Here is a 13,072-nt window from a genome sequence, read left to right on the forward strand (position 1 = left end):
GAAGAGGAAAGCAAAGGAGTCAGGGATGGCTCTTCCTCAGGTGAGATGATATTCTCGGTGGATTGTTCTGTCTCCTTCCTTTCAGAAACGCTGGGCCTTGGAGTTGGGAATCTTCTCTGAGTCTGAAGTGTCCTGCCTGACAGGTTTGCTCACATTCACCGGTGCCTTCCCTCAGTCCCTCTCATCTCACTTAGATTCCATCTCTTGTGACCCAGTGACATGAACTTGGGAAGAGGCGGCACTGGGCATGGGCCTGGGAAGGGCTCACACCAGACATGGATGGAGACGGGGTGAGGGTCCCGTGGTATCAGTGCTGTTGGGCAGCAGGGATTGTTCAGGGGCCACATCTGGATGCACTGTCAGCTCTCTGTGGACCAGGAGTAGAGCAGCTGCCAATGGAAGTCACGTATTCATGTGCACAACATACATGGTAAATTCTAGAAAAGGAGACCAATAAGGGGAAAATATTTTCTGCCTGATTTTATACTACATTTTGAGGTAATTGAGTGAGTTACTGTGTTTCTGACTCCAAAAATCTTACTAATTAGAATGGAAAGTTCATACACAAGACATGAATGATACAAGGTGTTTTATTCCATCATTAAGAACAGGAAATCTACCTAAATAATAACAGGAGATTCATTAAACCATTCTTAGTGCATTAAGCTCATGGAGTCTGTGGTGTTACTGTGGAGAGGCTTGTGAAACAGATGTTTTCATTAAACATGGTTATAACTTGTATTATTATTATTATATTGTGATGATATTATTATATTTTAAATATATGTAGTCTTGCTCTGTCACCCAGGCTGAAGTGCAGTGGCATGATCTTGGCTCATGGCAACCTCCACCTTCCGGGTTCAAGAGATTCTCCTGCCTCAGCCTCCCAATTAGCTGGGATTATAGGCACGTGTCACCATGCCCAGCTAATTTTGTGTTTTTGTTTTTGTTTTTTTTTTTGAGGCGGAGTCTCGCTCTGTCACCCAGGCTGAAGTGCAGTGGCCAGATCTCAGCTCACTGCAAGCTCCGCCTCCCGGGTTTACGCCATTCTCCTGCCTCAGCCTCCTGAGTAGCTGGGACTATAGGCGCCCGCCACCTCACCCGGCTAGTTTTTTGTATTTTTTAGTAGAGACGGGGTTTCACCGTGTTAGCCAGGATGGTCTCGATCTCCTGACCTTGTGATCCGCCTGTCTCGGCCTCCCAAAGTGCTGGGATTACAGGCTTGAGCCACCGCGCCCGGCCTGTTGTATTTTTATTAGTGACGGGTGTCACCATGTTGGCCAGGCTGGTCTCAAACTCCTGACCTCAGGTGATCTGCCCACCTCAGCCTCCCAGAGTGCTAAGATTACAGGCATGAGCCACTGTGCCCAGCCCCACCAATTATTATTAAATACATATTTTTATATTTAAACATCACGTGATGAATATATTTAGTGGTAAAACTCCAAGCAAAGCTGCAGCTTAGACCCTTGGCCATAGGCATCTCTGTTCCCTGTCACGTCCTCCACCTTCCTTCCAGCCTCACTGGGGAGCCGCTACTGTCAGTTCTGTGCCAGGTGTCAGAGCTAGTCTTGTACACGTGTATTTCTGCATCGTTATGAGACTTAGAAAAAAATTTTGCAGTAAATTAAAAAAAAAATACTTTTTTACAAAAATTAGCCGGGTGTGGTGGCACATGCCTGTAATCCTAGCTACTCAGGAAGCTGAGGCAGGAGAATCGCTTGAACCTGGGAAGCAGAGGTTGCAGTGAGCTGAGATTGTGGCACTGCACTCCAGCCTGGGCACAGAGAAGACTCCGTCTCAAAAAAAGAGAAAAAAAGTTTTTATGTTTCTGTTTTCACTTTAGGTTTGGGGCTACGTGTGAACGTTTGTTACACAGGTAAACTAGTGTCATCGGGGTTCATTGTACAGATTATTTCATCACTCTGGTGTGAAGCCCCGTACCCAATAGTTATTTTAATTAATTAATTTTTTTGAGACTGAGTTTTGCTCTTATTGCCTAGGCTGGAGTTATTAATGGCACGATCTCAGCTCACTGTAACCTCCGCCTCCCGGCTTCAAGCGATTCTCCTGCCTCAGCCTCCCGAGTAGCTGAAATTACAGGAGCCTGCTATCATGCCTTGCTAGTTTTTGTATTTTTAGTAGAGACAGAGCTTCACCATGTTGGCCAGGCTGATCTTGAACTCCTGACCTCAAGTGATCCACCCGCCTCGGCCTCCCAAAGTGCTGGGATTACAGACATGAGCCTCTGCATCCAACCCCAGTATTTATTTTTTCTGCTTCCCACCCTCCACTCTCAAGTAGACCCCAGGGTCTGTTTTTTCTTCTTTGTGTTCCAGTAAATATTTTACTTTGATATTTGATTCTGCTGGTTGTGAATTTACATGTTGTCCTGTTAGTAAACATGGCTACCTTGCTCTTTGCCATCTGCATTGGAAATGGACTGAATGACAACATGTGGGTCCTTTGCGATTTTTCCCTGTGTGAAGAGTGCCATAGTGGCTGCCTCTGCGCATGCCCCGCATTACTACAGATATCTGAGGATTCCTCCAGGTTGGGCAGTTGAAAGGTGATTGCTTCCTCTAGGATGAGGCATTTCCTGTTTTCTTAGATCCCACAAGATCCCCCCTGCCCCCAACTGCCAAAGTGTCCTTTTCCAGCAAGATGAGATTCCTCTTCAATTAAACAAAACTTGCTACTTTTTATATTTTTAAACACTTTATATATAGATACACACACGCACACACACATTACACACGCACACATATACATACATACACACAAATGTATATATTTTGAACAACTTTTACAGTTTGAAAATCTGGGGAATATGACAACCCTTTGTATTAACATCTAGTTTTGTGTGTGTGTAGGTTTCATTATTTTGTTGACATATATATATATAATGGATTTTCATCCTTTGAGTAATCTAGTTTTCATGTATTTTATTTTATTTTGAGACTGGGTCTCACTGTGTTGCCCAGGCTGGAGCACAGTGGCACAATCTTAGCTCACTGCAACTTCCACTCTCAGGCTCAAGCCATCCTCCTGCCTCAGGCTCCCAAGTAGCTGGAACCACAGGTGGCTGCCACCATGCCCGGCTAATTTTTTTTTGTTTTGAGATGGAGTCTCTGTTGCCCAGGCTGGAGTGCAGTGGCACGATTTCGGATCACTGCAACCTCTGCCTCCCAGGATCAAGCAGTTCTACTGCATCAGCCTCCTGGGTGGCTGGGATAACCGGCATGTGCCACTGTGCCCAGAAGGATTTTAGTTTCTGATCTTGCACTATGGACGCTGTCATCTCTGAAGACATCACTCATACTCTGTCTCATCTAGATACTGAATGTCACTTGGTGTGTCAATAAAAGTTTCTGGGCCGGGCACGGTGGATCACGCCTGTAATTCCAGCACTTTGAGAGTCTGCAGCAGGCGGATCACAAGGTCGGGAGTTTGAGGCCAATATGGTGAAACCCCATTTCTACTAAAAATACAAAAATTTACTGGTCGTGGTGGTGCACACCTGTAATTTCAGCTACTCAGGAGGCTAAGGCAAGAGAATTGCTTCATCCTGGGAGGTAGAGGTTGCAGTGCACTGAGAACACGCCACTGCACTCCAGCCTGGGCAACTCAGTGAGACTCCACCTCAAAAAAAAAAAAAAAGTACAATAAAACACAACTGGGAAGACAAAACGTGGTGGAAAATCCCTCAGATTTGTCAGAACATTCACTGCAATTAATCCCTGCTTTCCCCTCTCTCCTCTTCTCATTTTCTGTAAAGATAAGAACTCCTCCCATAACCATTTGCTAAAAATGTGTTTTCATTTCAGGGTCTATTGACATTCAGGGATGTGGCCATAGAATTCTCTCAGGAGGAGTGGAAATGCCTGGACCCTGCTCAGAGGACTCTGTACAGAGATGTGATGCTGGAGAATTATAGGAACCTGGTCTCCCTGGGTGAGGAGAACTTCCCTCCAGAAGTGGGGGTGTGCCCTTGCGTATCTTTGCATTTTCTCATTTTTTTAGATACAGTGTCTTGCTCTGTCCCCCAGGGTGGAGTGCAATGGTGTGATCAGGGCTCACTGCAATCTTAAATTCCTGGGCTCAGGTGATTGTCCCACCTCAGCCAATACCAGTAGCTGGTACAGGTGCATGCTGCCATGCCGGCTACTTTTTTAGTTTAGTTTTTTTTTTTTTTTTTAACAGACAGGTGCTTGCTGTGTTGTTGAAGTTGGTCTTGATTTCCTGGGCTCAAGAGATCTTCCTCGGCCTCCCTAGTAGCTGGGATTACAGGCGCCAACCCCCGTAACTGATTATTGGCTTTTATTTTTAAAATTTTTGCATACGTGTGTCCTTAAGGCCAATATGAGTCTTCTGCAGAGAACACGTAGTTGGTTCCTGTTGATTGAGCCAGTCTTTGCCTTCTGAGTACAGAGTTAAATATTTGCATTTGAAGTATTCCTGATGGAGAAGACTTTACCGTTGCCTTTCTGTTACTTATTATCTGTATTTCTTGTAGGTTTTTTTTGTTCTTCATTTCTCATTTATTACTTTTTGTGTTTAATTGCTTTTTTGTGCAGACATGTTTGGCTCTCTTCTTACTTACTTTTTTGTTTGTTTGTTTATGACGGAGTCTCACTGTGTCGCCCAGGCTACAGGGCAGTGGTGCCATCTTGGGTCACTGCAACTGGCTCCGCCTCTCCATCTCAACCGATCCTTGTGCACCAGTGGCTCATGCCTGTAATCCCAGCACTTTGGGAGGCCGAGGCGGGCAAATCAACTGAGGTCCGGAGTTCAAAACCAGCCTGGCTAACATGGTGAAACTCCGTCTCTACTAAAAATACAAAAATTAGCCGGACATGGTGGTGGGCACCTGTAATCCTGCTACTCAAGAGGCTGACACAGGAGAGTCACTTGAACCTGGGAGGCGGAGGTTGCAGTGAGCTGAGATTGTGCCACTGCACTCCAACCTGGGCGACAGAATGAGACTGTGTCTCAAAAAAAAAAAAATTCCATAACCTGCAAAAACTACTGTTTCTCTACCAGAATTCTTTGTTTATGTCAGAATTATTTCTGTGTATGTTGCGTTTTCATCAACATATACGTATATTGTGTTTTCGTGCTTTTTTCTTCTAAATAACAGGAAAAAAAGTTGAATGATGAAGAAAAGGTGTACTTATAACAGTGTCTGTATCTGTCCTTTTATTTGCCTATTGATTGATTGATTGATTGATTGATTGATGAGACGAAGTTTTGTTCTTGTCGCCCATGCTGCAGTGCAATAGCACAATCTCGGGTCACTCCAACCTCCAACTCCCGGGTTCAAGTGATTCTCCTGCCTCAGTTTCCCGAGTAGCTGGGATTACAGGCGTGTGCCACCACGCCTGGCTAATTTTGTATTTTAATAAACACAGTTTCTCCTTTTTCATCTGACTGATCTCAAAAGCTCTCAGGTGGTCCATCAACCTCAGCCTCCAAAACTACTGTGATTACAGGTGTCTTTTAGTTTACCTTTACTGCAGAACTTTATATATATTTGTGGGTTGGAGTGACTCTTTAGACTTCTTTCATTTCTTTCTTTCTTTTTCTTTTTTTTTTTTTTTTTTTTTTTTTTTTTTTTTTTTTTTTTGAGATGGAGTGTCAGTCTATTGCCCAGTCTGGAGTGCAGTGGTGTAATCTTAGCTCACTGCAACCTCTGCTTCCCGGGTTCAAGTGATTCTCCTGCCTCAGTCCCCCAAGTAGATGGGACTACAGGCACGTGTCACCACACCCGGCTAATTTTTTTTTTTTTTGTAGAGGCGGAGTCAGGGTTTCACAGTGTTAGCCAGGATGGTCTCGATGTCCTGACCTCGTGATCCTCCTGCCTCAGCCTCCCAAAGTGCTGGGATTACAGACATAAATCACTGTGCCCGGCTGGCCTCAAAGTTTTTAAAACATGTTATTGCTATTAGATGGCTTCAAGTATTGCAAGATTTATAGTACAGGCGCTAAACTTCCTTTGCCTAATGAGATTTGTCAGCCTTGGGTGATGTTGATGAGATGCCTCCTTTCGTGTCCCAGTCACTTCACTGTCCTCTCAGAAATGCCTTCCACTGACCAGCCAAGGTGGCTCATGGCTCTAATCCCAGCAGTTTGGGATGCCGAGGTGGGCAAATCGCTTGAAATCAGGAGTTTGAGACCAGTCTGGCCAACATGGTGAAATCTTGAATCTACTAAATACAAAACATTGGCCAGGTATAGTGGTTCACGCCTGTAATCCCAGCAGTTTGGGAGGCCAAGATGGGCAGATCACCTGAGTTCAGGAATTTGAGACCAGCCTGGCCAACATGGTGAAACCCCATCTCTACTAAAAATAAAAAAATTAGCTGGGCGTGGTGGCACACGGCTCTTATCCCAAGTACTGGAGAGGCTGAGGCAGGAGAATCACTTGAACCCGGGAGGTGGAGGTTGTAGTGAGCCAAGATTGCCCCACTGCACTCCAGTCCAGGCGACAAAGTAAGACTCTGGGCTAAGGCGGGAGAATCTCTACACTCCAGCCTGGGTGATAGAGTGGGACTCGGTCTCAAAAACAAACAGAAAAAGAAATAAACTGGGAGGCTTCAGACATAGAAAATTATTTCTCATGAATTTGGAGAGTGGGAAATCCACGAGCAAGGTGCCAGGCAAATTGTTCCTGGTGAGAGCCTTCATCATTGTTTAGCCCAGCGATCTTCCTGCCGTGTCCTGACGTGGGGGAAAGAGGAACAGGAAATGAGCTCTTTAATATCTCTTCTTATGAAAGCACAAGTCCTATTCATGAGTCGTCAACACCCATGACCAGATTCTCTCAAAGGCTCCATCTGCAGGAACATCCCATTGGAGAATAAGAACTCTGAACATGGCTTTTGGCCAATAAGGACATTCAGACCAGGGAGCCTGCATCATATTGTTTGTTTTTATTGTGCATCTTGTTATATACAATGTTTTCTCTGATCTCAGTTTATAAATTTTCCCAGTGCACATTCTATGTTTTATATTTTATGCTAGTGAACTAGATAACTAAGGGCAATGCATGTATTTAGAATTGCTGTATTTCCTGGCTGTTTCATAATTGTAGCTGTGACATCATAATTGCACCCTCTGACACTGTTAGTCAATTCTTTTTTTTTTTTTTGAGACGAAGTCTCACCCTTTCACTCAGGCTGGAGGGCAATGGTGCGATCTTGGCTCACTACAACCTTGGCCTGCTAGGTTCAAACGGTGCTCCTGCCTCCGCCTCCCAAGTAGCTGAGATTACAGGTGCACACCACCATGCCCAGCTAATGTTTTTGTATTTTTAGTAGAGTTAGGGATTCACCATGTTGGCCAGGCTACTCTCGAAATCCTGACCTCATGATCTGCCCACCTTGACCTCACAAAGTGCTGGGATTACGGCGTGAGCCACCGTGCCCTGCCGTTAGTTAATTCCTATTCCTCATAATGCTGTGTATTTTTTTGACCTCATACATCAGAAGGTAGTGATCTTAACATATATTTCAGTTCTTTTTTTTTTTTTTTTTTTTTTTTTTTTTTTTGAGACAGAGTCTTGCTCTGTCGTCCAGGCTGGAGTGCAGTGGCCGAATCTCAGCTCACTGCAAGCTCCGCCTCCTGGGTTTACACCATTCTCCTGCCTCAGCCTCCCAAGTAGCTGGGACTACAGGCGCCCGCCACCTTGCCCGGCTAGTTTTTTGTATTTTTTAGTACAGACGGGGTTTCACCGTGTTAGCCAGGATGGTCTTGATCTCCTGACCTCGTGATCCACCTGTCTTGGCCTCCCAAAGTGCTGGGATTACAGGCTTGAGCCACCGCGCCTGGCCGTATTTCAGTTCTTATATTGTGTGCTGGTGGTAAATAGAAGTTGTGGCTTTTTTCTTAACAGGGAGTTGTTTGGAATTCTGCAGGTTGTATAAATGTACTTGTTATTTGCTTGCTAGTTTTATGGGTTACAATATTTTACTAACTAATTTTTATGATTGTACATAAGGCTTTTCGGTATGTGGTATGCAACATAACTGACACAGTCCACTAGTTAATGTCACTTTTTTTTTTTTTTTTTTGAGATGGAGTTTCACTCTTGTTGCCCAGGCTGGAGTGCAATGGCGTGATCTTGGCTCGCTGCAACCTCCACCTCTTGCGTTCAAGTGATTTTTCTGCCTTAGCCTTCCCGAGTAGCGGGTATTACAGGCATGAGCCACCACACCCAGCTAATTTTGTATTCTTAGTAGAGATGGGGTTTCTCCATGTTCGTCAGGCTGGTCTCAAAGTCCTGACCTCAGGTGATCCACCTGCCTCGGCCTCCCAAAGTGCTAGGATTATAGGTGTGAGCCACCACACCCGGCATTAATGTCACATTAACTAGGGCACTGTGGCTTATGCCTGCAATCCCAGGACTTTGGGAAGCTGAGGCAGGTGGATCATTGAGGTCAAAAGTTCAAGGCCAGCCTGGCCAAAATGGTGAAACCCTATATCTACTAAAATTACAAAAATTAGCCAAGCATGCCTTCACATGCCTGTAATCCCAGGTACTCAGGAGGCTGAGGCAAGAGAATGGCTTGAACCCAAAAGGTGGAGGTTGCAGTGAGCCGAGATCGGGCCATGGCACTCCAGCAACAAAGTGAAACTTCATCTCAAAAATATAAAAATACAAAATTAAAAAAAAAAGTCACAATGTGCCTTTTCTGCATAGATACAGGTAATTTTATGACAGTTATTCAGGAAAATATTGTATTAACTTTTTTTTTTTGAGATAAAGTCTCACTTTTTCACCCAGGCTGAAGCACAGTGGTGCGATCTCAGCTCACTGCAACCTCTGCCTCTTGGGTTCAAGCAATTCTTGTGCCTCAGCCTCCTGAGTAGCTGGGACTACAGACGTAGGCCACCATGCCTGGCTAAATTTTGTAATGTTTTCTTATCTTCTCAGTGCTATGATTGTTTGACAATACAGAATTTCCATTGATTTTGGTTATTCTTACATGAGCTTGTTGTGGATTGTTTACCAATACCGTATATCCTGTGGTCCTTTAGCATTTATTTGCATACAGTAAATATGCTGTAAATATGAAGAATATATACTTTTTATTGATTGACAGTGATATGTTTTTTGCAAACTGTTAGACACTTTAGGGTCACAGTGGAAAAATACTCCTTACTTTAGGCTTACACACATTTGTGCCCTGTCAGTGTTTTGTCATGATACTGGAAATAAGCTTCCATAGAAATGATTTGAAGCACATGTAATAGCCCTTTATTTATTAAAGAATCTTACTCCTTTTGTGTTTCTAAACTTTGAAGATCATGTTTGGGAAGTTTAAAATAAGTATTGTTTTTTGTGTCATATTTACACATTTCAGTATGATTTACCATCTGTACACCTACTGGTGTTTATATTTTGTAGATATCTCTTCCAAATGCATGATGGAGTTCTTGTCAACTGCACAAAGCAATAGAGAAGTGATCCACACAGGAACATTGGAAAGACATGAAAGTCATCACATTGGAGACTTTTGCTTTCAGGAAATTGAGAAAGATATTCATAACTTTGAGTTTCAGTGGCAAGAAGATGAAAGAAATAGCCATGAAGCACCCATGACAAAAATCAAAAAGTTGACAGGTAGTACAGACCGATATGATCAAAGGCATGCTGGAAACAAGCCTATTAAAGATCAGCTTGGATCAAGCTTTCATTCACATCTGCCTGAACTGCACATATTTCAGACTGAAGGGAAAATTGGTAGCCAAGTCGAGAAGTCTAACAATGATGCTTCCTCAGTTCCAACATCTCAAATAATTTCTTGTAGACCCAAAACCTGTATTTCTAATAACTATGGGAATAATTTCGTGAATTCTTCATTACTCACACAAAAACAGGAGGTACACATGAGAGAAAAGTCTTTCCAATGTAATGAGAGTGGCAAAGCCTTTAATTGTAGCTCACTCTTAAGGAAACATCAGATAATCCATTTAGGAGAGATACAATATAAATGTGATGTATGTGGCAGGCTCTTTAATCGGAAGCGAAACCTTACATGCCATCGTAGATGTCACACTGGTGAGAAACCTCACAGATGTAATGAGTGTGGCAAGTCCTTCAGCCAGATGTATTCCCTTACATGCCATCGTAGACTTCATACTGGAGAGAAACCTTACAAATGTGAAGAATGTGACAAAGCTTTCAGTTTCAAATCAAACCTTAAAAGACATAGGAGAATTCATGCTGGAGAGAAACCTTACAAATGTAATGAGTGTGGCAAGAACTTTAGTCAGACATCATCCCTTACATGCCATCGTAGACTCCATACTGGAGAGAAACCTTACAAGTGTAATGAGTGTGGCAAGACGTTTAGTCAGGAGTTAACCCTTAAATGCCATCGTAGACTTCATACTGGAGAGAAACCTTACAAGTGTAATGAATGTGGCAAAGTTTTTAATAAAAAAGCGAACCTTGCACGTCATCATAGACTTCATACTGGAGAGAAACCCTACAAGTGTACTGAGTGTGTCAAGACATTCAGTCGAAATTCAGCCCTCGTAATTCATAAGGCTATTCATATTGGAGAGAAAGGTTACAAATGTAATGAGTGTGGCAAGAAGTTCAGTCGAATTTCAGCCCTTGTAATTCATACAGCAGTTCATACTGGAGAGAAACCTTACAAGTGTAATGAATGTGGCAAGGGTTTTAATCGAAAAGCACACCTTGTATGTCATCATAGACTTCATACTGGAGAGAAACCCTACAAGTGTAATGAATGTGGCAAGGTTTTAATCGAAAACACACCTTGCACGTCATCATAGGCTTCATACTGGAGAGAAACCTTACAAGTGTAATGAATGTGGCAAGGTTTTAATCAAAAGCGAACCTTGCACGTCATCATAGACTTCATACTGGAGAGAAACCTTACAAGTTTAATGAGTGTGGCAAAGTTTTTAATTGAAAAGGAAAGCTTGCACATCATAATACAATTCATACTGGAAAGAAACCTTACAAGTGCAATGAGTGTGGCAAGACCTTCCATCACAATTCAGTCTTTGTAGTTCATAATTCATACTGGAGAGAAACCTTACAAGTGTAATGAATGTTACAAAATTTTTAATCAAAAAGCAAATCTTGCATGTCATCATAGACTTCATAGTGGAGAGAAACCTTAGAAATGTGAAGCATGTGACCAAGTTTACAGTAGCAAATCAAGCCTCGAAAGACAGGAGAATTCATACTGGAGAGAAAGCTTACAAAGGTGAAGAATGTGACAAAGTTTTCAGTCACAATTCAAACCATGAAAGACATAAAAGTTCATAATGGAGAGAAACCATAAAATTGTAAGAGTTTGTGTCAAGGCTTTCAGGCGTGATTCACACCTGGTACAACATACTAGAATTTATACTGGAGAGAACCCTTACAAGCATAATAAGTCTGGCAGAGCCTTAATGAGCAGTCAACACTTATTCACCATCAGGCACTCCATGATGAAGGAAACTTTACTAATGTAATGATTGTCACCAAGGCTTCAGTAAGGCTACAACCGCTGCAAATCATTGGAGAACCCATAATGAAGAGAGATCATACAAGTGTAATAATTGGCAAATTTTTCAGACATCGGCCATACCTTGCAGTTCATTGGCAAACACATACTGGAGAGAAACCTTACAAATGTCATCATTGAGGCAGGGTCTTCAGTCATGCTTCATCGTATGCAAAACATAGGAGAATTCATACAGGAGAGAAACCTTACAAGTGTGATGATTGTGGCAAAGCCTTTACTTCACGTTCACACCTCATTACACATCAGAGAATCCATACTGGACAGAAATCTTACAAATGGCATCAGTGTGGCAAGGTTTTCAGGCCGACTTCACTCCTTGCAGAATATCAGAAAATTCATTTTTGAGGTAATTGTTCCAAATGCAATGAGTATAGCAAACCATCAAGCATTCATTGACATTAAAGTGTTTATGTTAAGAGGACTGGGCCAGCCGCAGTGTCTCATGCCTGTAATCCCAGCATTTTGGGAGGCCAAGGCAGGTAGATCACTTGAGGTCAGGAGTTTCAGATCAGTCTGGCCAACGGACATGAACCACTTTTCCCAGTTTGCTTTATGTTCTTTAACAAAAACTGATAGGGATTTGTATGGGTATTGTGTTGAATCTAAATCACATTGGGTTATATAATTATTTAACAACATTAATTCTTCCAAACCATCAATATGGGTTATATCTCTGTATATGTTTTTAATCATATTGATCTATGTTTGTAGATATCAAGGTACAAACTTCTCACCTTTTTACTTTTATTCCTAAGTATTTCTTTAAGTTCTCTAGCAAATGGAAGTGTTTTTCAATTTTGTTTTAAAATTGTTTATTGTTAATGTATGGAAATTCAACTAATTTTTGGTGCTGATATTGTATTGTGCAGATACACTGAATGTATTTGTTAGTTCCAGTAGTATTTTGACTGACTCTGTGATTTTCTACACAGAAGATTGTGTCATCTACAAACAAATATAATTTGACTTCTTTCTTTCTGATTTGGATGGGTTTGATTTCTTTTGCTATTTCATTGCTCTGGCTAGGACAGCCACTATTGATTGAATAGAAGGGGCGAGAGCATTCTTGCATCATGTGAGATCCTACAGGAAAAGCATTCCATGGTCCTTGCTTCATTATCTACTCGTTGGTCATTTCATGGATGGTCTTTCTATTGTTGAAGTAAATTTCCTTTTCTATCTATTTTGTTTAGGATTTCCATGATGAATGGATGTCGAATTTTGTGAAATACTTTTTCTCCAACTATTGAGATGATGTGGTTTTCATCTTTCATTTTGTTCAAGTGAAATATCACATTGATTTGCTTGAATATGTTGAACCATCCTTGCATTCCAGAAATAAGTGGCACTTGAATATCTGCAATCCTTTCTATATCCTCTTGAATACAGTTTGCTGGTACAAGGGATCTTCAAGAAGTTCATGGAAAAATATGTATTTTGCATATTAAGAGAAAAATCGTGTGTGAATTTCCCAGTTTTTGCACCAAAATAAACTGGTACAAATCTGTTATAACATGTCT

General features: G+C 42.1%; 1 protein-coding gene and 1 pseudogene across 1 annotated transcript in view; both read left to right on the forward strand.

The window, feature by feature from the left end:
* LOC108534658 (zinc finger protein 813-like) overlaps positions 1 to 12,528 on the forward strand; it is a 13,566-nt gene extending 1,038 nt beyond the window's left edge. The window contains 3 exon segments of the mRNA XM_017880126.1: positions 3,828 to 3,954; positions 9,410 to 10,775; positions 10,777 to 12,528. Of these exon segments, the coding sequence (XP_017735615.1) occupies positions 3,828 to 3,954; positions 9,410 to 10,775; positions 10,777 to 10,888 (1,605 nt within the window). The 3' untranslated portion in view covers positions 10,889 to 12,528.
* LOC108534659 (zinc finger protein 320-like) lies at positions 11,298 to 12,528 on the forward strand (annotated as a pseudogene).
* Positions 12,529 to 13,072: the final 544 nt, after the last annotated feature.

Source organism: Rhinopithecus bieti, unplaced genomic scaffold, assembly GCF_001698545.2.
Source record: "Rhinopithecus bieti isolate Rb0 unplaced genomic scaffold, ASM169854v2 scaffold_11744, whole genome shotgun sequence".
NCBI classification, from domain to species: Eukaryota; Metazoa; Chordata; class Mammalia; order Primates; family Cercopithecidae; genus Rhinopithecus; species Rhinopithecus bieti.